Below are 26,336 nucleotides of genomic sequence, written 5' to 3'. Positions count from 1 at the left end.
TAGAATTTGGGGGGAAAAAAGAAAAAAAAGCTTAACTTCTCCATCTCAAACCATAAATTACAGGTAAAATTTACTTCCTTTGTCACAGATGTGTGAGATAGATGTTATTTGTGCTTATATTGTTGATAAGTGGCACATGACTATAAAATATCCCCACTGTTAGCTGAACTGGAGAAACTTGCCTTTAAACATCCATTTTATCCACTCCTTTATTTAAACAGGTGCAATTTCACCATTAAAATGCCCAGTTCATTCAAAGTCAACACTGCAGAGAAGCACAACTCAGTATTTACCCTGCGCATTTTCAGCGTGGCTTCCCTGATATCATCCAGTATTTATCATCTGCTCTTTAGAGTTTGAAATCTTCCCTTTTTTCCCAGGGCAGTCATCATAATGCTCAGCTGCTGAGGGGGGAACACAACCACCCAAAACTTCAGTCTTCAAAACTCAGTAGCTTTCCAAAACTGACCCCTGACATTTGCTTTGAATTCTTACCACATGTTGGGGTGGCCAAACATCTTCCACTGCACTTTGCTGGTTTGGTTCCTATACAAGAACATACTGAGGACCTTCAAGGAGCTGGCAAAGCTCCTCCCTGACAATTATGAGCAACTATCTCTGTGTGGTCTTTTATTATCACTTTGTAAAGGTCAATAGTTGATCAGTTGGAGGGGAGGAAAAGGTTGGGTTGGGATGGGCTGCTGTGGAATTATGTTATCTGGCCAATTTACTGTAGAGTGAAAGTTTATGGTTTTGAGTACTAAAATCAGCCTTAAAAGAAAAGGGCTGCAATTTCCTTGCAGCTGCGTTGCTAACAAACAGCCTTGCTCTTAGCCCACTAAGTAGGAGACTAGTCAAATGACTGTGATTACACCTCAGGTAGAACTACACCCTTCATGTAAAGGATGCTATCATGTTTGGATGGATTCAGTTCAGTCAGAAAGTGTAAAAAGTTTAGTTAGGGTCCTTTTATAGCAAATGGAAAAAAAAAACAACAACAAGAACATTTTGGAACACAAATATTCTGTCCTGTTCAATCAAAAAACTTTAGGGTAAAATAAATCATACTCTTAATCCATGGCTACAGTGGACCCTTGAACAGAACATAAGCCCAGGCTAAGCATCAAAGATGCAGACATGCATCATGCAGGTGGTCCATAAGTAGATGATTCTTCTCCACTCTGGGTCTCTTCTGGTTATAACAGTGCAAGTGGAAGGATCATCCTGTTGTTCCTCATCACCTGCCAATTGCTCACCACTGCTTGGCTCATAGGAGTTATTGTCCCTTCAGGATGGCTAGCTAGTCTGCTTGTGCAATCAATCCCTAAACTTTGGGTTGGCAACAACCTAGGGTTTCCAAGACTAGAAAATCTGATGTTAAATATTGGAAATTTAGAATGGATTCTTTGGAAACCATTACCTGGCAAAGTGAATCCAGTGGAAAAGAGCTGTGTGGGAGGAAAAAAAGACTGAAAACCTGTGTCTGGAAGAGCTGTCTTGATCCCTCTGGGGTATTCTGAGAAGAGGATGACAAAGAGCACAGAGCTCTTCAGTGCAGAAAAGGTAAAAGGAAGGCTGAAGAAAAGGACTGGTGTCTACCATAGTCACCCAAGAGATAAAGAGAGAAACTATCAATGCAGGAACAGTTAAAAAACAGGGTAACGGAGGACACTTTTTAAAGCTTTCCATAGCTTGGTCATGTGTACTGCTTTCAACTATCAATAAAAAGATGAAGCCAAAGGAGTCAGCCCAAGCCATCTGCAAATGTTATCTCTTTTCTGGAAACACTTAACCCAGCATGAGTACATTATCAGCTGCTCCCAGACAGTGACCGTACTGTATTAGCAGTCCCAAAGTAACTGTGTGCTGAGCTGAGCTATCTGCATGGAGAAATCAGAAATAACTGGGGGACAGAGATGTTTCACAGCAGAGGAACACTTACAGAACACAGCCATCAATCACATATCCCTGCAACCTCCCTGTTTCTTCCCCATCACGCCACAGCAGGGAGGCAACCACAAGCAGAAGAGAATCTGGAAAGTTTGCATCTACTTCTCAGTATTTACGGCTGCTGAAGCGGTGGTTTGTGTAAAGCCCAAAACATGAAGCACAGCACAAGGAAGCTTGTGTCCTTCCTGGCCCCCAGACATCAACTCAAACAGGTTACATCCTGATCAGCCTTTCTGGCTGCCGAGGATGCCATTCAGCCACTGCCACAGCCAAAGGCTCCCCACTGACATGGACATACTGCAGCGTTCCTTGGAGCCAGTGGAATTATTCATGTCTGAACTAGTCTCAAGGAGATGCTGAGAACTTTCTTTTTAATCATCCTTTCAACTGTCATCTCTGGATACTGCCTTTGTGCTCCTCCTTTGCCAATGCTCGGCCCAGTGTCTTTCTCTTCTTGCACCCACAGCATTAGCAGGCATGTGTGAGTCAGGCCCGCAGGATGTAGGCAGCCAGTTTTAACAGCCTTGATACTTCCAAGCAACCAACACGTATTTTTTGGGTGTTTCTCTTGATTTGTATTTCTCTCTTCGCAACTTTCTAGGAGCTTGCAGTTACACTTGCAAGCTCATCTCCTCGGGCAAAAGGAAGAGGAACACCTCTCAAAGGAAAACAAATCTGTGATTCACACTGATGTGCCAGTAACTAGACTTACAGAGTCTGCAAGCACCCAAGTCCAAAACTGTGACTCACAAAACCTTGTTGAGCCTCCCCTGCAGCTCCACCTGACCCAAAACTCCCTCATCCCCCAGAAGTTAGATTCTTCCTTCAAGGCTGCCTGCTCCCCTCCAGCAGGATCTGGGCTGGCCTGACCACCCTCCATGAGGTGCCTTCAAATACACCCCAGTGCAAGGATTCTAGCCTTGCATGCATGTAGAGAGGGGGTGGTCATTTGTGCGAGAATTATTCCTGAAGGAAGCAATAGGAAGAGACATAAATCCAATCTCCCCATCACCCTATAAACCGTAATCCGAGAGCTTTTAGGCTTCAGGAATGTATTCAAGTCACATGTATGCACTACAAGCCACCGGGCAGCCAAAACTACAAGTGTTGAAGAGACACAAAGACAAGCCTGACAAGGTGCCTAATTAGCACACTTTTTTGAGAGATGAGCCCTGGCCACTGGCCTCTCCTTCTCTTCTCCCATCACTGCTCCTCAGACTCTGCTGGGAGCATCAACAGTAAAACACTTCGGTAATCCTAAAGAAAACAGGGAAAGGATGAACAGGGGCAGAGAGCAATCACCCTTTGCCTCCCTCCTGTTTGACTGGCAGCCTTTGGAGAGGAGATACTTTGTCAAGAATCTTACAGAAAACAGGGAGTACAAGAAAGTGAACCTGCGTCTCCTGCAACAGCATGTGAAGGACAAGGACTGAAAATTGCTTCTCCTTCCTTGTGCCATTGCTGATAAGGAGACAGAGGAGGGTCAATGTATAGACACACTTGGCGTCACAACTGAAAGAGCTGCCCTTGAGTTACTGTGCTGTCTTCGGCTGGAGTAGAAATAATTTTTTTCACAGTATGTACTATGGGGTAACATTTTAGATTTGTGCTGGAAAAAGCATCGGTAACACAGGGATGTTTCAGTTACTGCTGAGCAGTGCTTGCACAGCTTGCAGCAGTGCTTGCCTTTTCTGCTCCTCTCCCCACCAGGCTGGGGATGCCCAAGGAGCTGTGAAAGGACATAGCCAGGACAGCTGACCCCAACTGACCCAAGGGATATTCCACACCACATGACATCAGTTCAGTAATAAAAGACAAGGAAGAAAAGGAGGAAAGGGGAACAGTCACAGTGATGACACTGTCCTCCCAGGTAATCATTAGATGTGATGGAGCCCTGCTCTCCTGGAGATGGCTGAAAACCTGCCTGATGATGGGAACTGGTGAATGAATTTCTTGTTTGGTTTTGTTGTGCATGCAGCTTTTGCATTACTAATTTAACTGTCTTTAACTCAACCTATGACTTTTCTCACTTTTACCCTTCCTATTCTCTCTTCCATGCCAGCAGGTGGGAGTGAGTGAGCAGCTGTGTAGTGCTCAGTTGCAGGCTGGGGTTAAACCACGACAGTTACTCATTAGGGGAGGGTAGCTGTTTTCTTCACTCTGGGCAAAACACCCCTCAGATCCCTTCCTTTCCTTACCCTACTTGCCTGTTATTAACAAGTGATCTCTACAATGTGGCATTCAGTCATGTTGAATTACTCCACCCCGCTCTAATTGTTTCAGTAAGTCACTTCTATTTACTGTCAGGAAATGCAGATGAGAAATGTACTCAGCTGCTAATAGCTTGCACACAGTATTGCATGTCTGGAGAGAGGTCAGACCTTCACCAGCTGCAGTTCAGCCAGGCTGGCTTAGCATCTTGTCAAGAACAGATGAAAGCTGCTGCCTGACCCCAAGACTGCCCTGCCAGCCAGGATATCTGCAGAGAGGCTACATGGATTTCACAACACACTGAGCACATGGGGCAAGCTGGCACTGCATGCTGCTTCTCTCTTTGGTTTCACCCCAGAAAAAGCAGTTTAGTTGATTTCAGTTCACCATGGGTGGCTGATGCTAATGGCCAAACACAGTTGGGATCAGGACCTTTGTAATCAGCACAAGCTGGAGCATTGTCAGCTCCCCTGGACCAGGAACACCAAACGCTATCCATCACCCTCATCCCCGAGGGGGCTTTAACATAATGATTCAAGGGTGGCTTTAGCATGAGCCCCACTGTGCTGCGCCTTCTTAGTTCTGACCACACTGCTCTTTCATCTCCCTGCATGTGAATTACTGCAGGTCCCAGCTGCTAATTCCTCATCCATTCTCTTCTCTCCCTCTCCGCTGACATGCTCAGCATGTTGTTTTAACTTGAGATCTGCTGCACAGCAGTCAGCCCTCATTGCTGGTGTGTGTCACCAGCTGACAACCAGTGATATAATGCACATGTAATTTTACAAGTTGTTTGGAAATACCTTTTAATATAAGGTCTTTACCCAATCTTTCTGTCTACCCATCACAGCCTGGGGCATTGATGTAAATAGAGTGATCTCTATTTACATTCCTTCCACACATCACAACCAGGACCCTGCAAACTATTTCTGCAACTAGTTCCTACTTCTGCCATTACAGTGCCACTAAATTTGGATCTAAGGCTCTCAACACTTCTGTCTTTGCATTTAACATATGCTATGGAGAATAAGGTCAATATTTGTCAGCACACTGCCTGTGATGAAAACTGTCCCAGCAGCACATGTGGTGGCCTGATTTAAAATTAAATCTAAGAAACAGGCAGCTCTGCATTTGAAATGACTTGTTTTATGGGTTGAGTGATTTTGATACAAACTAATGAGACCCACAGACAGACGGTTTTGTTTTCACAGCTGATGGCTGCCTTGCATAACACATTCACATCAGCAAATATTTTTCCAGGAACAAATACATGTCTGACCGTGAAGCAATGATCCTAAAGAAACCGCCTATCCAGCTCCAGAAGGAAGCTGTCAGTGCAGTCAACTACCTGCTGGGTGTATAGAGGTTGCTGAGAGTTTCTATTGACTTTAGGCATTTATCATTAAGAAGCTAAAGTTTTCACTTCTCAACTCAAGAAGCACAGAGCAAGATCACGTCCTTTCTGTTCTTCTGCAAGCAAGTTCAGTGCCTTAATTCAATAGGGACAATTGTTCATTCTTCCACAAAAACGGCACAGTATGTTCATCACATGACATTTTAAGGGCATTCCTAACTTACACAAGAACCCAAAAACGAAGGAAAAAATTTTCTGCTGAACACTGGTAACAGGCTATAAACATGAAACTTTTGAACTATATTTAAACCATATAAAAATAACTTATAATTGGGTCAGAAGTCTGAGGAACTGGAGCAAAATCTGGGCATTTTTAATAATAAATTATTAGATCAAAATATCAATTTCATTACTTTAAATCACTTGCATGACATGATGACAATCACGTGACTTTATGCCAGTTATCATTTGCAACCTTCAGTTGCACAAGTAATTTAGGTCACCTCTGTACATTGCTCCCAAAACTGATTCTTTAAATCAAAATACAGGGAAAACCCCAAACAACAATAGTAGTTTTTAAGTAAAGCTTTTCGCCTGAAACTGAAACATCTCACCCAAAACTCCTAAACTTCTTTCCTGACTACCCTGCTTGCGATTCAAGGACACACCCCCCAGTGAGTCATCCTTGGTGCGGTGGGAGCTCACTCATGGCTGTCATAGGAAACGTCATCTCCCTGAGCCTCCAGCAGAGAAAGAGAGCAGGAGGTAGCAAAACACCAGCTTCTCTGGGGCTCCACTGTAGCGCACCTAAATCTAAACAACTTATTTAGTCCTTTCCCTCTGGCTTTGAATATTCTGTTTCTCCACCAAAAGCTCAAAAGGATGTTTCACTGGAAGGTTTCAACCATCCTTACAAATCCCCAAGTTCAGATAGTTTTTAAAGGAATTGAGTCTGGCTTAAATGAGCTCACACTAGGGATTTCAGAGGGTATAAGAAAAGACTTTCAAAACCAGATTTTACTGAATGCAGCACATGCCTTTTTGTTCTTCTTTCCACTTAGATGAGGCCTGATGGTTGACCATAGCTAAACAAGACAGTGTTACTAACAGGCTGCTGCTCTTTCAACACAAGCCCCTCTTCCCCCTTCAGCTCTCCTCCCTCCCACCACAGTGATGCTCAGGAGTGAACTGGTTCCAACTGAACTGTTTACCAGCCCCATCACACAAACTGTTTTTTCACCCCAAAATTATTAATCCTGCCACTTGAACCCTGTTTTCTCAGCCCAGGGAGAAAGCTGTCATGTGCGTAAAAGCCTCACAAGCCAAAAAAACAGAATAGTTTGGGTTGGAAGGAAACTGCAAAAGTCTAGTTCCAACCCCCCTGCAAAGAGCAGGACATCTCCAACTAGATCAGGTTGCCCAGAACCACATCCAGCCTGGTCTTAAATGTCTCCAGGTGCACCCACCCTCTCTGGGAACCAGTGTTTTACCACTCTCATTGTAAGGAATTTCTTCCCAGCCTGAATCTCCCCTCTCTTAGTTTAAAACCGTCACCCCTTGTCCTATTGCAACAGGCATCACTAAAAAGTCTCTCCCCATCTTTCTTACAGGCCCCTTTTAAGTATTGGAAGCTGCTCTAAGATCTCCCCAGAGTCTTCTCTTCTCCAGGCTGAACAAGCCCAACATTCTCAGCCTTTCCTCACAGGAGAGCATTCACCCCAACTGTAGCTCTACACGACATTTAAGATAATAGAAAGCAGCAGTGTGTTTATGGACCTGCTGTGCAGCTCAGACACAGGATTTAGCAGGTCATGGTGAAAAACAGATTTTTAAAGGTGCTTTTGTGTAGTTCTTCATGCCAGCATTCCTATGTTTCTGCTAGAGCAAGCCAGAGAGAACACACAAAGGGCATAACGTGTTTATTGGAAAACAGAACATTTAAGATGCTTCAAGTTTTTTTGGAAAAAAATCTTTAATTGGGCCTAAATGGAATTTTACAAAAAATAATGGACAATAAAGAAAAAAATTGATTAGGTACTTTCTATGTGCATAGAAATGATATTGGAATGGCAGCCTATACCCCAAAATGCCCTGTGACAATATGGTTCTAAAAAAAAAAAGCCCTGGGTAACAGAACTATCATGGCAGCATCCAGTCTAAATTTCTAGTTGTTTAACATAAAGACAACAGAGGAAGGTACTGGTCATACCCCTGTATCCAACCCAGGCAACATCTGTGCCTGTGACAACCCTGCTATGTTGGGTTTTTTAACTTCAAGCATCTGAGATTTCTCTGTCTAACTTTGGCGGTCCCCAGTTTTATCTACCAGACATCACCACACAATGGTTTACAAATAGCTTTGCTGTATGATTACAAGCACAGTAAGAGGAATAACAGGAAACTGTCCAAACAAGAACATAACTCTTACCCTTCCCAGACTTTTCTCCTCTGAGATGTCTCCATCTGCTTGCTGTCAGCAATGCTGCAGATAAGATTAGACCTGCTGCTAAAACCTTCCAGTTTCCATTTTGCTCATTCTTTTTCCTCTCTAAAAAAGGGCAGCTTATCTGCAGTTCTAGGAAGGCTTTATACTGGAGGGCAAAGTTACTGTCAGTTAACAAGGAAGGGTGACCGGCTGGAGAAACACTCTTTGAAGTCCCTGATTTTGAGTATCAAATCATGAACCTGCACTCTTCCTCTGATTAGACCATCTTCATACACTGGACCAGATAAGGTGGCAGCCGTACTGACAAAGCCTGCCAGATGACACTGACCAGGGATAATCCCCTCTATACCTAAACCCAAAGCAGCCTGGTGAAGTTAAAAGCTCAAGAAAGAAACTCAAACCCAGCGATCACTCTGAAAACTTAGGAATGGAAGGTCTCAGAAGACCAAGAGAGGAGCAAGGCATGGGAAAATGGATGTCCTTGGGGTTATGGCATGGGACTGGGCAGTCAGCATTCATCTCTCTTGTTGACTTCCAGGTTGAGGTGTCTCCAGAGCACCTGCTGAAAGAAGCCCCAAGGTGGGCCTCCAACCCTCCTGAAAGCTTGCACCACAGGCACAGCTTCACATCCTCCCAAGTAGGACAGAGCCTGCCCCAGAACACTGGTAGGTCAGCCTGGCACCAGACATGCTCTTACAGTCAACTGGGAGTAGGAGTGCAAAGCCAGTCTGGACAGAGCCCTGCCAGAGCTTGCTTTTTCAGCACAGCAAGGACAAACTCTGCTTCGACTGCCTTGTATCCTTTCCTGCTGTTCTGATGACAAAGAATCTTCAGCTGGGAAAAGGTGTGCATGCATGAAGACATTATGGAGCATATGTATGGGTGTGTGTCAGTAGGCAGTATTCCTCCATCTTCACATTGCACTGAGAACACTCCTAGGTCATAGCAAGATCTCCTTCCCTCAGTGGCACTGCCTCTGTCTCCAGCAGCGTGGCAACTTTGGTCATGCTCAGTTAGCGAAGTGTATCGTGAGAGCTGTAAATGTACACCCACACAGACACACTCCCCACCTTTGCTCAACACTCAGCTCAAAGGATCTGATCTTAATGCAGGGCTCCTATTACAGCTCAGTATATAAAAAAATCACAGTTGTGCCAGCTCTCTGTGCCACTGCCCCAGCGACAGAGGCAATAGGTTCAACCACAGCTTCTCCAACCAGACATCAAGGTCCCTGGAGCCACAGCATAGGGACCCCCTCCCATTTACTTCAGAGGATCAGGTGGGGTCAGGCTGGAGGTGCTCTCAGCCCCCATCATTTGGAAACTGCTGTCTAAAGAAAGAAAGCTCTGAAAGTCATTCTTCTCAACTCACGTCCTTATTTGCTTTCATAGAATCACGGTTTGGAAGGAACCTTAAAGCTCATCCAGTTCCAGCCCCCTGTCACAGGAAGGGATACCTTCCACTAGACCAGGTTGCTCCAAGCCCCATCCAAGACATTCGCTGGGAAAAGACTTTGCTTTTATATGGGACAGAGCTCAACAGAGCAGGCACTCCAAGGGAGCAAACATTCACTAAGGCCTCTATGTGCTGGGTTTTTTCATGGGTTATTGTGGTGGTACCTAAACAGCCTAGTTGAGCTCAGGACCCTGCCATGCTGGGCATGCAAACAAACAGTAAGGGACAGCCTCAGATCCAGAGCATTTTACAGCTAGATAGAGGAGGAAAAAGGAAATGTTTGGGGAAGGATGCACAAAGAGATTAAATGAGGTGCCCAATGTCATGTGAGAGGAGTGTAGCTGTCAGGGTGATAAACCAAATATTTTGCCCTGCTACCTTACTCCTGCTGAAAATCTTATCATTGCTTGTGGGAGGGGGTACTTTGGAAGACCCACCCTTCATTTATTTAATTATGACTGTTATCAGAAAGATTGTGTAAATAACATGGGCAGTGTGTTCTACATTTCAACATGCCTTAAAATACATTCCACTTTATTAAGTTGCCTCCTGGCTTTACAAGTCTATGATCAGTGACAGAGAAATCTGTCAGAAAAACACCGGATGAGAAATAAAAACAGACATAAACAGATATAAACACACCCTGCCCAATCCCACTTTGATCGCACAGCTGGGCTCCTGGTCTCAGTTATGGCCCCAAGCTGGGTGATGCTGGCACAGAATGGTTTACTCTGTGTCCATAAACGGTGACTGCTCTAGCTGAACTTTTAGAAGAGGGGCAGATTCTGAGTTTCCAATATAAGGATGAGAACAGGCCTTCCTTCCCAGAGATATCTCCTGCCAGCCCTTGGATCTCCACATCTCTGTGGTTCTTTGTAAGGCTTAAATACCAGCTTTCTGAGGGAATGCAGGTGGAAAAGAAGTGTCCTGCCATAACCCTGACCACATCATACCACACCACAGATGCTCAAGCCATGTATCACACATGAGGTTTCAGGGACCTGAGTAACCTGAACTCTTGCTTTGGGGAAGAAACGAGCCAGGCAAGGCTGCAGAGACCAGCATGGCCTACCCCACAATGATTTTAGGCAGTAGCTCATGAGCTTGGGAAATGTGGCTATTCCTGACATGGCAGATTCCTCCCAGCTGTCTCTGGAGCTGACAGCATCACACGGTTTGTGTGTTACTGGAGGTATGAAGGATCTGGGCTCATCGCTCCACACTGCAAGCATAATGGTCCTGGTCCACTTCAAGCACATCTGCCTGCAGAACCCCACGCCTATGATGAAGTGAGCTTTACTTACAGATCTGTGACTCTGGAGACCTCAGCATCTTCTTTGATTCCTGCCATATGGTTTTGCAGTCCTCCTGGAGCTTATAAAACCGCTCCTTTCTCCAAGAGCCTGACTTCACTTTTAGCAGCTGGCTGCCTTTCAGGAGGAACTTCAGATCCTTGTCATCTTTCAGCCCTGCAGAGAAATAGTATTTGTATTGTTATAAGATTCAACTCAAGAAATGATGCTCATAGGGTTTTCCCTTCCACGGGACACTAATTACAGACATAGGCAGAGCACTACAGTGCAGCCAGGTCCAGGGAGGACTACAGAGCAGAGAGACCCAGGAATCTGTCATGCCATACTTTGTGCTCACAAGAGGCTGGAGCCTTGTAATTTCTTAGATTTGAGTCCAAACACTTTTGTACCATAATTCTTAAGTGCTTTACAAACATAAAATATCTTCTTCCCAGCAAATACAGTTTAATGTTAAGAGGCAAAACCTACAACAAAACCAACAACATAACAGTAAAAGCAGGCAAAAGAAAGTTGTATAACTTTTAATTGGAGTACCGTCAGGAACTTTCAAGTGATTTCAAATCCATTCTGCAACAGGTTTCCTTTGTGGAAACACGAATACACAAAGATATCTCCCTTCTCTGGCAAGCAGTCCCCCTATCCACATGGGGATTTTGAAGATCAGTGTCATGAAGCTCAGGGCATACACAGATAAGTTTGGTGAGAGACAGGATCACATCAGTAAGGTAGCAACCATGTTCCCCTAATTTCCCAGCTAGTATCTGAGAGGACTTTTTCTTACCCTACTAGGCCACCACAATGCGAGTGATAATAACCAGACCTACTGGTTCCATGAACTCCCAATTTCACAGCCTAGATTCAGAAAGGCATTTAGGCATCTAGAGATGCAACAGGCATCTGCTGAGACTTTGAAAATATAGATTGGGCTTTCTAAACATTTTGAATGCCACAGCAACACACACACATTCCTAAACAGGTTTCACATACATAAACACCTCGGACAATCTGCCCCTCAAACAGACTATTAACTGGGGGAGGAGACGGTGAGAGCATGAAACATGAGAAACATTTCCTTGGCTTTCTGTAATAGGCACCTTGCATCTCTCTGACACTGCATGAAAGGCTGGTTCAAAGCTGGTGAAACAGCACTTAGCTGTAGTACTGATCAAGCACATCCCGACTAATGGGATTTTTGCTAAACTTGTCTTGACAATGCAGATAACCACTTGGCCTCTTGCAGCCACCTGACACATCATGGGAAATCTTCCAATGCCACATAACACAGTGTCTCACAAAGCAGAAATCCAAGTTAACTGATCTATGCAGTAACATTCATATTGCAGTGTGGCATTCCCCTATGACACTTGGTTTGTTGTTTGTTAAACAGGGCAAGGCAATAAACCACAAAACATCAGTTCAGGCCTGCTTGAAAAGCAAAATCCAGCATGAGAACCAAGTTGCCAAATCCCCAGCCTCCTGACAATTCATACAGCAAAGTGAAGCGCCAGGTCCTGCAGAGCACCAAGGTGGGTCATGGAAGCAGCAACAAAAAGCAACACCATTGAGTTTGTAACTGGGATACATTGACCTAAAGATCATTGACCTAAAGATCATTTCTGATTGCCAAAGAAAGCCTGATGTTTCCATAAGAGATAAATATTAGAGATGTCCAGTGTCCACACAGTGAGCCGTTCACACCATTTTACTGGCTTTGCAGATGCCAAGGAGCATGTCCAGGGCAGAACAGGCTGAGGCACCCAGAGTTGAAAGTGCCACAGACGGAGCTGGAGATCCTGAAAAGGCACCTGTGGCCTCTCTCTTTCCTCTACATTCAATTAGCTATCTATCTCATTAATTAATTGTCTTCCCATGCTACAGCATCCCTGGGGCTTCTAGCTCTTATTTGGTCTGGAGGTTCCCAAGAGCAGAATCTGAATGCTTCCTCCTCTAGAAACCTCAGAAAGAAACTCAAGAGAAGAAAAAAGCCGTATCTTGGAAAGCACAGAAGGGTGAAAGACTGAGCCCAGCTATGGGACTGGGGACACCCTTCTGGGTTTGCTGAGGTTCAAGCATGCTCAGGGGTTGACAAGAAGCCAAGACCATCTAGTGGAAGGGCAGACGCCACAACAGCTTCACAGGTTCTTGGTCTCCTGAGTTGTGTTGTTAAGGCTTCCCTTGCACGGCAGAGGTCTTCCAAGTGCAGAGAAGATACCACAGACTTAGGCTTCACTAACAGCACTGTGGTACCCCTCAAGGTTCCTGGGCAGGAAACACACTTCTTCCTTCTCTCTACTACCCACAACATTCCTGTTCTGGCTCCCAGCATCATTCCTTCTCTTTCTTCAGATCCCAACCATGTGAGGCATGATCATGGGACTAGGAGAAAGACATGCCATCCTAGGGTGACATGAAGAGCAAAGCAGGAAAACCACCAATTCCTTTGGGTATCTATGTGCATAAGTGTGTAATGAGAAACCCCTGTGAAATGGGGCATGTCTCGTTACACAGACACCACACGCAGCATGTGTAACGTCTCATGCTACCTGGACATCCTGAAGAGCTGCACCAATGTAATACAGGCAAATCCGGATGGGCACATGCAGTGGTCAAGGGCAGACTCCTCCAGGCTTCATCCACAGAGGTCAGATACAAGCTGGAGCTCAGAGCCCTTCATCCTGCTCACCAGCACAGCCCAGTCAGTGCATTAGTGTGGGACAGAACTCCCCTTCCTCTTCAGAGGACCTAACTACGGGTTGGGAGCAGCCCTCACACTCATCCTTGGCCACTGTGGCTGAGGAGCAGGTCAGGTGAACTGACTCAGCAAAGGAGGTCACTGTACTTCCCAAGAGCAGGAGGGAAAGATGAAGCCAGATGGTGCATTGTGAGAGCATGGCAAAGATCAAAGATAGCCGGGAGCTTGAGTCAGACGGCAGTGAGAGAAGCCAGGGAGGGGATGGAGACAAGCTTGCCTCTGTGATACAGCAGGTTTGGCCAGGAAAGGGTGAGAGGACTAATCATGGATGTCCAACAGCTCCGTCATTCCTTGATGTGAGAGGTCTTTCAGACAGAAAGCAGTCACACAGAGTTGAGCTTTGCCAGTGGTAACCCCAAGTATTGACTGAACCACCCAACGGTGAGCCTGGAGGAAGGAGGGGCATCCCCTTAACCAAGTGGGCACAGTCTGTTCCAGGCCTTCTCTGTGTCTGTCTAGCAGCAGTTCAAGCTCAAGCACCTAAACCAGCTGGGAAAGAGGGCCAGTGTTTTGGGCCCTGCCTGCTATGCCCAGACCAAGCACTGCCACAGACCCTTTAAATGACCTTGGGCAAGTCATTTAGCTTCTCTATTCCTACCTACAAAGCACCAGCATTTTTGTTTGGCCACAGATGGAGCAGAAGACCCTCTGATCTGCTGGTACAAGAACCACAAACGCTCTCTGATGTGCCAGTCGGTCGCGAGTCTCAGTTGGTCATTTGAATTATTTTCCAGGAAAAAAAGCCACCTTTTCCTAGCAGAAACCTCATTTCAGGTTTTATGCCTGAGCCAGCTCCTGAGAATTTGTGCCTAACAAAGCCATAGAGCAGAGGACGTTTGCAGTCCAGAGCTCCATCTCACAGCAATGGAAACTTGTATGAAAGAAACCAGAGTCATCACACACATACATCATTTAAAACACACTGTGCAGCAGGATAAGGATATTGGTTTCCAACTATATAATAACATTAGGCATGAGAAGCACAATCACTGCACTGAAATAGATGTCCAAATCCTGCCTGACACATGTGGCATAACTATGCCTTGCTTAGCATCCTCTGTGAAATACCAAATACATATTTGGCCTGCAAAATTTCCAAGGGTCAGGACCCCCTTCCTCGCAAATTATCAATCACACACTTTAGAAACAGAATATATTTAGTGTGCAGTAATGTTCGGAGTGAAAATCATGTCTGGCAAAGGTAGGAATGCCTCAAGCAAACACAGAGCTGCAATAACCATGAAGATAATATACTGCACTATGAAGTTTTAGACACTAAGACATCAAAAATACTGACCTTTGTCTTATCTGTCTCAGTTTTACAGCAAGCAAGAAACACAATAAAACAATAGCTGTCATGGAGGAAGCCAGGCTTGAGTTCACTATTGAGATAGCTAGAATGATGCCATATAGAATCATAGAATCATAGAATAGTTAGGGCTGGAAAGGACCTCAAGATCATCTAGTTCCAACCCCCCTGCCATGGGCAGGGACACCTCACACTAAACCATCCCACCCAAGGCTTCATCCAACCTGGCCTTGAACACTGCCAGGGATGGAGCACTCACAACCTCCCTGGGCAACCCATTCCAGTGCCTCACCACCCTAACAGGAAAGAATTTCCTCCTTATATTCAATCTAAACTTCCCCTGTTTAAGTTTTAACCCATTACCCCTTGTCCTGTCACTACAGTCCCTGACAAAGAGTCCCTCCCCAGCATCCCTATAGGCCCCCTTCAGATACTGGAAGGCTGATAGTGATCATCTGTATGTCTGCATTGCTCACTTGCAAAGCTGCTGATCTGACATAAATACATTAATTATAACTGCTACAAAACAAGCCACCTCCTGCCTGCTCTCCCTCTCCCACCTGGTTTAAAACCAGGCATAAGTCAAGTTTGCCAGCTTAAAAGGGCAGAAATCCTTCCCAATAAAACCCAAAAAACTCGAGTGGGTAAATGGCGATTTTCCATTTCCACCTGCCCTCTGTAGCCACAGAAATTAAGGGACTCGGATCCACTCGGGCTGTCTCTCCAGAGAGCAGGAACCAGCAAGGAGTTCATAGCCAGCCACAGAAATTACAAAACTCCCTGGGTTTCCTCTTTCTTTTCGTCTGGCAAATGCGGACCTCTCAGTGGTTCCTCGGGCTCTTACGGCAACTGGCAATACCCCACTGAGAAGTCCTAAAATCAAACAGGAAAAGGGCACTGCCTTCCCCAAACACCCTCAACAAGTGACAATTCAAAAAGCCCAGCAAGAGATTTGGAAACCGTCCCTTTGCCAAAGAGGTCCCACTTTGATGCCTCAAAAGAAGTGGTTTACACATCTGGTGGGTGGTTACAGGCAAAGGAAAGGAAAAGAAACCTCGGGAGTTTAAAAATAACCATGGAGTTGCCTTTAGGGTGGAGCACTGCCTCTGCGCAGGGAAAAGAGGCAGAAATGAAGCGGCTGCCAGCGTGTGGAAGTGCAAGGGTCTGGCCAACTTGTCCCTTACCCAGCCTCATGCCATTCAATGCGGCCACTCTACGGCTCTGCTCCCGCAGGATGTTTTCCTGGGACACGGTGCGCTTGGGCTGCCTTCGGAAGCACTGCATGATCCAGGGTGGAGCCCAGGGAGAGGCGTCGCGCGTTGAGGAGGACGGGGGGCTACGCCACCCCTGCGGGGATCGCTGCTCATCCAGGAGCCTCCAGCGTGCGCGATGTCAAACGGGGCTCCAGGGAGGGCGCGGAGGGAGGCAGCAGCGGGAGAGAACCAGAGGCAGGCAGGGGAGGGCAGAGTCCAGCTGGGGGTGGGACCGTGGGAAGTCTCTCCTCCCGCTTTGCTCACCAGCACACGCTGGATGCAAAACCACACCGAGGCGCCTGCCAGCCCCTGCCCAGGTAGAAGGAACAAGTTTTCCTACAGCCATATGCCAGTGGGTTTTTAGACATCACTTCCAGGGGCTGGAGGAGTCCCAGATACTGCTTGTGGCTCCTAATCAGTGCCTAGGGCTTGTCAGCTTAGCCTGCCCACAAATGCTTGGATCAGAGGGAGCTTGGCTCCACCCTTTCTCTTTTGTGCAGAGCTGCTCCGTGCTGTTCCCACTGACAGGCAGTGAAGAGGAAGCTAAAAACACCTTTTAGCCAGGGCAGACGCAGCCCAATAGCTGCTTGGAAACTGTGCTTTAATGCTCTTCTTTTTCCACCTAGAGAAGAGCATTTTCCTAAGACTCTGGATCGTGTCTTCTCTGCCACCGATTTCCTGTATGATTTGGGTGAGTCACCCTGCATTTCTGCATAGCTCTGGCTTTATTATTGTAATTCAAAGTTATCCTGGAGTCTGGTACAGGAACACGCCCCCATCAGTGGTTCAACAAGTCACTGATTGCACAGAATCAGAGAATAATTCAGGCTGGAATGGACCTCTGGAGCTCTCTAGTTCACCTAATCACCCACTCAAAGTGGAGTCACCTTTAAAGGTACATCAGGTTGCTCATATCCTTGTCTAGGTGTTTTGGATATCTCTAAAGATGGAGACTCCACAGCCAATCTAAATTCCAGTTCAAGAGTTTAAATGTCCTCAGTGAAGAATTAGTTCATTATGACCAGTATAAATTTCCTTTGCTGCAACTCATGACCACTACCCATTGTTCCAGCAATGGCTGGGACTAAAGCCCATCTCTTCCCTAGCCATGATCACTTACAGCAGCTATACTTACTAAGTTGCTCCATCTTAGGCAAGTTTACAGACCTTATCACGGACTGTGGGTTTTTGTCATTGCCTTTGCTAGCTACTGCCCTGCCAGGCAAGCCAAGGGTAAAGATACTGTGGGAAATGGAATCAAGTTGGGGTGAATGTCTCTTACTGAAGAACCAGCATATGCCCAAGACACCTGACAGCAAACCACATGCTACCACTTCTGCTGGAGTCATAACTGAAGGCTCTCCATCACCAGCATTTCCATCACCACCCCTATCATATTCAACAGAGGTTTTAGAAACATTCTCTATCACCTCATCTCTGGTGATCTGTCCATTTTCCCCTTCTTTCTCTGCATTTCGAAGGAAGGTCTGTCAATACTCACAGATAAACACCAAGGACTGGTATATCTGACCAGCACAAGGTCAGGATAAGTCATTAATCACTGCCATATGCCACACATAACAAACTCTCTGAGGACAAGACAGAGCCATTGTATGTCCTTGAACAGCAGTACAACTAATAATGCTTTATTTACACACGGCAACTACAAATCACATACAGCAAAGAAGAATAAAGGCGCTTTCTGGATGAGACATTGCTGAGCATGTTAGCCAGACGGTCAGTAGGTGTTTGAGGAAACCCTCCAGCCTTTTCTGAGATCCCTGCATATATATACAGGGGCTGGATGTCAGAGCCATAATCTCTGTAGTGCTCCCCTGGGAGCTGAGAGCTTTGCTTTTGCCACGGCTAGGAGGTGGGCACCATGATGTAATGGCTAGATGATATTTATTAGCTAGCAGTCTCTCAGCACTTCCCATATTTCACATTGTACTGGAGAGATTGATCCAGTTAAAGCAGTGGGGATGAGAGTGCTCTCCCATACTTGCCTTAGCAACTCAATTTGCTTCTGTGCATCAGCTGATGTCCAACAGCAGCCAGAGTTCCGTAGGGATCAATGTGGGAGCACACAGAGCCCCTCCGCTTCATTTTCTCATTAATTCCTAATAAGCAGTGCCAGCAACAGCACTGCTCAGAGCTTTCTAGGCTCTCAGAGAACATCTTACTGTACTTATCCCTGAAGCTTGAACACACAAAGCACAGGATCGGCAGTCACCGAGTGTAAATGCTTTCTACAGAACAGCAGTGCATGTGTTTGTGAGTGCTTCAGAGATGTAAGGCACTTAAAATCCGTTTGTTTTTAAAATGCAGATGAATTCATCGGACCAGAAGTACCCTCCTTTGGGAAACAACAGATCTAGAGATGTTGTGGTCCTGAGGTCATTTAAAGACAATGTCACATCCTGCAGACAAAGCCTGAGGGGTAAATGTGACACTGTGGGTTACACGGCATTGTTTTTTGGTGTTACATGTTGCTGTGTCATGCTTCAGCACTGGAGGAAGTGATTCCTGCAAATGGCTTAGGGAAAAATTCTCTAGCCCTTATTCACTGCAGGCAACACCTCCCTGGTCTGAAGCCTGCAAACACTCAAGCATGCAATTTTAGCCACATGACCGAAATAAATGGCACTAGTCACATGAGGGAAGTTATTCATGTCCCCATGCCCAGGATTGGGGCTGTGCTAATTATCCTATCAATTCCAGCTGGATTACTCACTGAACAAATGGAAATCGATGTGAACAAGGATGTCAGAATATGTTCCTAAAGTTAGCTTTAATATCCAGGAAACAGACACTTCAGATAGAAAGGCTGTAGAGTCTGGTAGGAAATGGGCTATGTGAGAAAACTATTAATGCACAGGCTGCTCTTCAGACACTTTTCCAAAATGAATTAATTTCCTTTACATCCTTATCTAAAGGAGCTAAGGAAACACTATTACCACTTCAGAGAGGAAGAAGCAGGTTGGTTTTGAGGTCTTTGGGGCTGGACTTGTTCTCCCTACACCATCGCATTTGGGCAATACCAAAGGTGGTGCAACCCTACTGCTGATCATAGTCTCTTTACACCACACTGACAGAAGTGACGTGACAGAAGTCAGCTGCTGATTTGCCCAGATTTGTGATAATTTGGGGCTGGAATGAAAACACCTGTGCTGGTGATGACCTCACCACTTCCCCATTGCATCATGCACATGATGTAAATTATTGATTATTACTGCTAATGCCTATGGCAGTTACATAACCAATAACAAATGTCATGCTAAGGGGAGATTTTCCCACTAAAGAGGCCAAAGGTTGTGCCCTTACTCTGTATTTGCTGCCCAGAAGAAAAAATTAGGTCTATTCTTTGAAGAAACACTTTAATTTCATCTTCCCTCCCAGGCTGCCTCACAGTGAAATTCAAAAGAATTATTTTAATAAGAGTAATAGCACAGTCAGAGTGTCACTGCTCATTAACGAACTGCAATGTCTGCCCCTACACATTCCTTGGCCTCAGCAAACATGAGAACATTCAGTCCAGGTGAACTCAGAATCAATGAGAGTTTGGGAAAGCTGTAGTTCAGCTGACGCATAGTAACATGACAACCTTCTGTCACTTGATGGAACACTCGGAACCTGAAGTTCCTCATGGTTTAGTGTGAGGTGTCCCTGCCCATAGCAGGGGGGCTGGAACTAGATGATCTGGAGGTCCTTTCCAACCCTAACTATTCTATGATTCTATGGTAACTAAAGTCTGAGGATTACTTTTGCACACTTAGTATGAGGAATATTGTTAGTGCAGCAGCTGCTTGGAAATGAGCACAACCAGCTGCAGCATTGGGCAGAAAACTCACAAAGTAACAGGGATTTAGTTGGTTTCTGCAGTGCTTTTGCAAATCACTGATGTTACCTGTGAAGTGCCACTGCAGACGCCCCTTTTGTCATCTGTCATCATATCCAACCTGGCTTTTATATCAGCTCCTTGGCAGGCCTGTGCCTGGAATCAGTGTGGTCCCAGAAATGGCTACTTGTCACAGAGCTGAAATCCTGCCAGAAGAACAGGACAGCAAGACCCATGTCTGCAAGGTCCAACCTGCCCTACCTTTCCCTTTGGAGTCCATTCTTCACTTCATTCATGCCCTCTCACATCCCACATATAGAAACTCACTATTTCCTCCTTCCTTGCTACCTCCAGGACACCAGTCACTGTTCTCAGCTTTATTCTCCCCAGTCACACCTCACATCCTCGGAGGATCATTCTGGCACAGCAGAGCTTGAGAATAGTCAGTTTCTCACCAGCAACAGAAAATGTCAGTGACTCCTCTACACCAGCCCTCCCCTCCTTGCTCCCTCCGGGGAGTGGAGACCAGGGGGTGAGTGATGTGACCATAACCATCGGTGCACCTCTGGCCAAAGATGCTCCTGCTTCTTGATAGTGGGTGCATCTCTGGTGCATGTGGTATGTACCAAGTTCCACCTTGTGGTGACACTGAGAATGGGCTTCTCTACAGAGCCTGTGGCAGCATCAGCAAACCTGCTTCTCTTCTTTACATTTGCTCTTCTTCCCAACTCTACTTCCTTTCTAGGGTGCTTGAGGGTCACCCTGCTGAGCCGGGGCAGGGTGACCTTAAAAGTTTCATACAGGAGGAGTTCTCCCCAAGTATCATGTTGTGGCTGCCCTTCAAATCACTGCCTAAAACCTTCCTCTGCTGGCATGCTGGCAAGAAGTCCTACAATGGGCAGGTTTCTGGTGCATTTACATCAATGCTGTCACCATGCCCAGTATTTTTCAGCACCACTTTCTGTATCCTTTGGCTGCCTCACCTTGTCTGCAAGGTTTCTGGGAGAATGGTGACTTCTCCAGCCCTGGTCTGATCAGCCTGCCCAGACCAGCTATCTTTCCCGAAGTGTGGATGGCTATATCCAGACCGCCTACTGCAAAGGACTGCAGGACCATGCCATCACCCAGATCCTGCTATGGGCTAGCTTGTTGTGGATCAAAACCATGCTGAGGAATGTGCTGGCAGTTAAACAGTGCAGAGCCCTGGCTGTGGTTTGTATAGATGAAGCCAGGCTGTCTGCTCAGACATTTCACAGGCCGTTCAAATTGTGACCTTTATTTGTGAAAATCTTCATCAATCTTTCTGCCAGTCTGGGTCACTCAAAGGGAGCTTGGATCTGTGCCCAGGCTGTGACCTGTCAAAAGCTACTGCCCTGTGCTTTTACTGAAATCCAGGTAAAACATCTTAGTGAAGTTCACTGCACCAGACCAGACTGAAGATTTGGTTCAGACCTTCCACTGGTCCCTCCATTACAGTGCATACAGAAATTTGGCTGCAGAGTGAGAAGCACTAAACCAAACGCTGGCTTGCAGTAAATTACAGCTTTTCCAGTCGCTGGTGTGAAAAGAGCATGAAGAAAGTAAATTGAAAAGAAGGATATCAACTTGATAGATAGGGCCAGCAGCAACAGCCAGAAGCACTCATGCAAGCTTAGTTGCCTAATTTCTAAATCATGTTTCTGGGCACACACTGATGAAGATGTTCTTTTCATAAAACCAAAGTCAACTGTAGGTTGGTCCCAGCTTTTTTATTTTTAAGATCACTTAACAGATTTTCTTGACCTTTTCTTTAGGAGCTGAAATTTCTTCTACAAAGTGCAGGTCACTCGTCGCATTTCTGCAGCAGGGCAAAATTTGTGCAATAATTAAATTGCACAATTGAATTATGCAAAACTAGGGGAGCATATATATATTATTTAATTCACCCCCGCCCCCCAAGTGATTTATCTGGAATTTCATCACTTCTAACTTTAGCCAAAAACAGCCAACAAGACTTGTTGTGTGGTTATCTCAACACAGGGCTTTAAAAGGCATCCATATGAGGGGCAGCCTGAGGTGTGAGACACATTGTCTAAACTGGCTTATTTAAGGTGTAGAAGTATCTTGGTTTAGAAGAAACTGGAGCAAAATCTTCTCTACCAGCATAAAGAAAAAGAGAAACCTCCATGTTTGACAAGTCTCTGCAGCCTTCCGTTCTCGTGGGCTTGGTTGAGTAAGGACTGAGACTCTCCACCCGCCGTAAGGACCTAGTTGACACATGGCCTGGGGGTTAGTCCTGTAGTATTTAGGGGGGGTCAGGAGAAGACAGAGTACAATTCACCTCTCTAGATCTCTAAAAGCCTAGAGACCCACATTTAGCCAGCTAAATCCCACCCTGAATGATCAAATCACTAAGTATTTGTTTGCAGCTTTCCTTCATAAATACCCAATTATATATTTCAGTCTCCCTGTAAAGGAAACTATACTTTGCTCCCAGATTATCGACACCTTTGTCTCCCTCATCTGCCTACCCAGTCAGCTGAGTTTCCAGATCTTGCACAAACCATCTCTTCCCCACACACCTCTCCCAGTTGCTTTTCCCTGTAGATGGCCGTATCCTTTCATCTCTGCTACATGCACCGGTTTTCCAAGCAACTGCATTTCCTTCTTCCTCCTCTTTCATTTCCTCATTAAACTCTATTTTTCCCCAAGCATCTTCTTGCCCTGAGTCACCCACTTTTGAGCCACGTCTTGCCCCGATTCATCTGCTCTTGGGCCTGATGGGTTTGCACACCAGCAACAATCTCAAAACCCACTGTGGGCTTTAATTTTACTAACAGATATTGCTCAGATTGGAAATTTAGCAGCTTTTGTGTCAAAATGAAAAAAGACCCCACATTAATTTTACTTGTCCTGTAATGGAACAAGTTGCATGTTTAATGTTCTGACAAGTGTCAGTACTGCAAGTTCTCCTGCACTACTGGAAACACTACAGCTCAGAAAACTCCCATGTAAAGCATCAGGCACAACCTGCATCAGATGAGGTGTGCTAGGAGTATTTTGTTTGTAGGAAAGGAGATCAAAGTCACCAGGGCTGATCCCAGCTAGCATTATCTCCACCCACAGAGGCTGAAGCCCAGGAGGAGCCTCCTCAGTACTCTCAGCTATGAAGGGCAGGTAGAGATGATTCATTTGGAAATTTAAATCGAGAAGTTAATGCTCAGGACTAGCTGCAGAAGAAACAAAGAAATGGCCTGTTTTCTAAGGCTTACCAACCTTCCCTGATGATTCTCACCCTGGGCTGTGGCAATGGGCATTTCCGTAACAGGGCTGTGGCATTCCCTGCACAATGTACACAGTGTCTTGGATGAAAAAGTCAACGTATAAGAACAATGCATAGTACAAATTAGCTATTCTATACTCCGTGTGAGCACAAGAGCTCCCAGTTCAGAAACAAACTAACTCATGATTCAAGAGAAAGATTATTAATAGCTCATGGAGTTTAGCAGATTCACTGCGTACTAAATGTGGATGATTCTTTACAAAATAAGCAACAAGAGCCCATCCAGCTGAATTAATGCATTCAAAATACAAGGCACGGACCATGAAATCACAGCAGCTACTCTGGCTCTGCAGAGACACGGGAACATGCTCAGTTTTCTTCCCAGGACTCAGATCTTCATCCAAATGTGGAGCAAACAAAACTATATAAAATTTTAGGAGACTCTCATCCATAGTAATACCCACTTCTGCTACCAGAACATATCTCAGGTGTCTCCTACTTACTGTCACATACTTTACTGAGACTGAGCCATGTGCCTGTGGCTAATTCTGACATGGTAAATACAGCTGTTGCTGTATCTATGTTGGAAAAAAAAACCCACAGAGAAACTGAAAGAATTAATTGAGTTTCAACATATAGCTATAGAGAAAACGTATCTACAAACCACAGTACCTGTCACTAGTCTTACAAACTACTTTGCACAAGTCTGATTCTGCTAACAAACTAACATGTGAGCAACTTTTCTTGTCTAGGTAGTCTGGCATTCAGAGTGACTTTGGCACTTGTGTGTGTTATGTGTCAAGGAATTTCAGTACATACTTTTTTAAAAGCTTGGCTCATTCAACACTGTGTATTTTTCTGCTTGAGAGAAGAAAACAGATTAACAAATAGCCACTGAATTCTTCTTGGTTGTTAACCCCAGAAGGCTAAATAATATTTACTGAAAAATGACCCACAGGCCAGAATAGGAAATATTTCAATAGTTCCAGATGTATTTCTTAGCTTTATTTCCCCAGTGGTTCTATAATGAATGAGATACCTACAACAAATATAACATTAACCTCTGTCTCACCTTCCTGTCAGATTTCTAGCATCTAGGAAAACTTGAGCCTGTGGGAATCTTTTCACATTTCTCCTGGTAATGCTAAACTGATTATGTTGATGGTCAATCACTCATTGCTCTATTAATTTATTTTTGTTCATAGCTCACCTATAGTAAGAAAGCATCTACTTCATGAAATAAAAATAAGCACTGTAGCCTCTTCCCATTTCTGTGGGATCACAATATTCCATTTCAATCTGTAGCTATCACAGCTCTGAGTTGCTTCTGCTCATCAGAGTAAGTAAAATACAACGAAGAGGTAACAAAGCAAGATATTAAAGTCATACAAGGGAATAAGAGATATTTCATTACCCTGTCTGTAAGGCAAGCCTCCCAGTCTTGGTATCAATTGAACCTTCTTAAATATCACTTTGCCTAAAGGGCAGAGAGGACTACTTCTTTTGCAGAAACATTACTTATTTTGTACTTAACATTTATAGAGTCTTGGGGGCAGACCCTGAGCCGAGGTGATTTATCTTGGCTCTGCTGTCTTCACCAGGGCCCAGAGAGTTTATTTAGCTGAGCAACCATCCCGCTCTCAGTTTCACCATAAAGGGGAGGAGATTTGGATCAACTTTTCTGGGCTTGCGGACACTTACCCAGCCATGACACCTTTCCCACCAAGGCAGCTAACCCTATTACAGAGAAGAATCTGCCGTATCTCTCTAACACCGACTCTGTGCTGCCTCACTTCCAAATGAGAGAATGGGGAGGCAGAGAAGGGGAGAGAAGAGAGGAGGGAAAATAAAGCTCTTGGACAAGATAAGAGAGCTGAAACGCAAGGACATTTCTACAGACTTACTGTTACAAGCGAGGAAAGTGCCATTCGCTTCCATTGCTGCAAAGTAAGCCGATGTGCAGCAGCAGAAAGGGCTCCGGGAAGCAGCTGTGCCCACAAGTTAGCGCTGGCCCGGGGTGGGAGCCAGACCCGTGAGCTCAGCTCCCCCTGCTCCAGTAATCCCCAACGTCAGCTCCCTTCCGAGAGGCCTGCTCCTTCCCCTTGGCTAGAAATACTAGGTCTTCGCTATGACTCCTCATGTATTTCCCTCCCGCATCCGCACGCCGCCGCCTGCCCAGCGCATCGACTGAGGGGTTGCGCCCGAACCCCAGCGCCGCTGGCCCTGGCCCCTCCCCGCTGAGATCTGGCGTCTTCACCGCTGGCCCAGCCTCCCGCGTTTCGCTACCGCTGCAAGCTTCACAACGATGCTTCTTTTCCTCTTCCTGGCACGTTATCACGCTCCTTTCCTTTCCTTTCCGGCAAGATTTCCAGAAGGCACCGACTGGGGCAAATCTGACCTTCGTGGTACCCCAAAGCAAGAAAAGGGCCTCAAGCAGATACCACTGATCAGAGTCTGGGTATAAACAGCTTTTGCATAGTAGTGGGGCATATTTCTTTTCTCAGGGGAAAGAAAAAAAAGCAGGTCACAAATTGCCAATGTAGACATAGAAGCTGTAACCACAAACGCTTGCAGAGGCATGAGGTTAAAAGCAGCAGAAGTCACAAGTTTTGCATTTGAGATAGTGGGACAGAAAGCAGAAAAAAACTACGTTTTCCTGAGGGTTTTACTGAGTGGAACTGATTTCTTCCACTCTGTCTTCTACTCTTGCATTAGGTATTTTTTTAAGAGTAGAAAGACGATGCTGGCAAAGAGGGAGGAGGAAAAGAGGGAATCCAGTGTGCAAAAATAAAGTTTCCCTCTACTTGAACGTTTGAGGGAAGTTTGGGAAGTTTCAGTTATTGTTTTGCTGTTGTTCAATTTCTTGTTATTTAGGTTACCTTGATGCAACCAGTGGATGGAGTTGTTGGTGGATTCAAAGCCTTCACTCCTCAGCAGCTGTAAGCCAGCAGCACCACTGACAGAAGGGAAAAGTCCCTCTCTAATGATGACAAATCTGGGAGACACATGTTGAAAAATACTTTAGGACTAAGACTGTTTGTCCCTGCCTGCCAGGAACTGGGCTGCTCCTTTAACAGCCCAGACTTGCTCTCAGATGGTTTACAGTCCACAAATATGAGGCTACTGCCACCACCCAAGGAAAACTGCCCTAATATAGCAGAACTCCTCATGCTAGTACAAAGCTAACAAAAGC

The 26,336-nt window shown here is 45.5% G+C and overlaps 1 protein-coding gene across 2 annotated transcripts in view; it reads right to left on the bottom strand.

The window, feature by feature from the left end:
* Positions 1-25,411, bottom strand: part of PLCD1 (phospholipase C delta 1) — a 55,835-nt gene extending 30,424 nt beyond the window's left edge. The window contains exons 1-2 of one of the 2 annotated variants that reach the window (XM_065666891.1): positions 25,048-25,411; positions 10,721-10,885 (exon numbers count right to left, since the gene is read on the bottom strand). In XM_065666891.1, coding sequence (XP_065522963.1) covers positions 10,721-10,885; positions 25,048-25,081 — 199 coding nt within the window. In that variant the 5' untranslated portion in view covers positions 25,082-25,411. Of the gene's footprint in view, positions 1-10,720; positions 10,886-15,974; positions 16,241-25,047 lie in introns of those variants that run through there. The other variant, XM_065666890.1, reaches the window with a different exon arrangement.
* Between the last annotated feature and the right edge of the window lie 925 nt (positions 25,412-26,336).

This window comes from Lathamus discolor, chromosome 2, assembly GCF_037157495.1.
Source record: "Lathamus discolor isolate bLatDis1 chromosome 2, bLatDis1.hap1, whole genome shotgun sequence".
NCBI classification, from domain to species: Eukaryota; Metazoa; Chordata; class Aves; order Psittaciformes; family Psittacidae; genus Lathamus; species Lathamus discolor.
The sequence above is the reverse complement of the archived record's forward strand: the minus strand, read 5'-3'. Positions and strand labels throughout refer to the sequence as shown.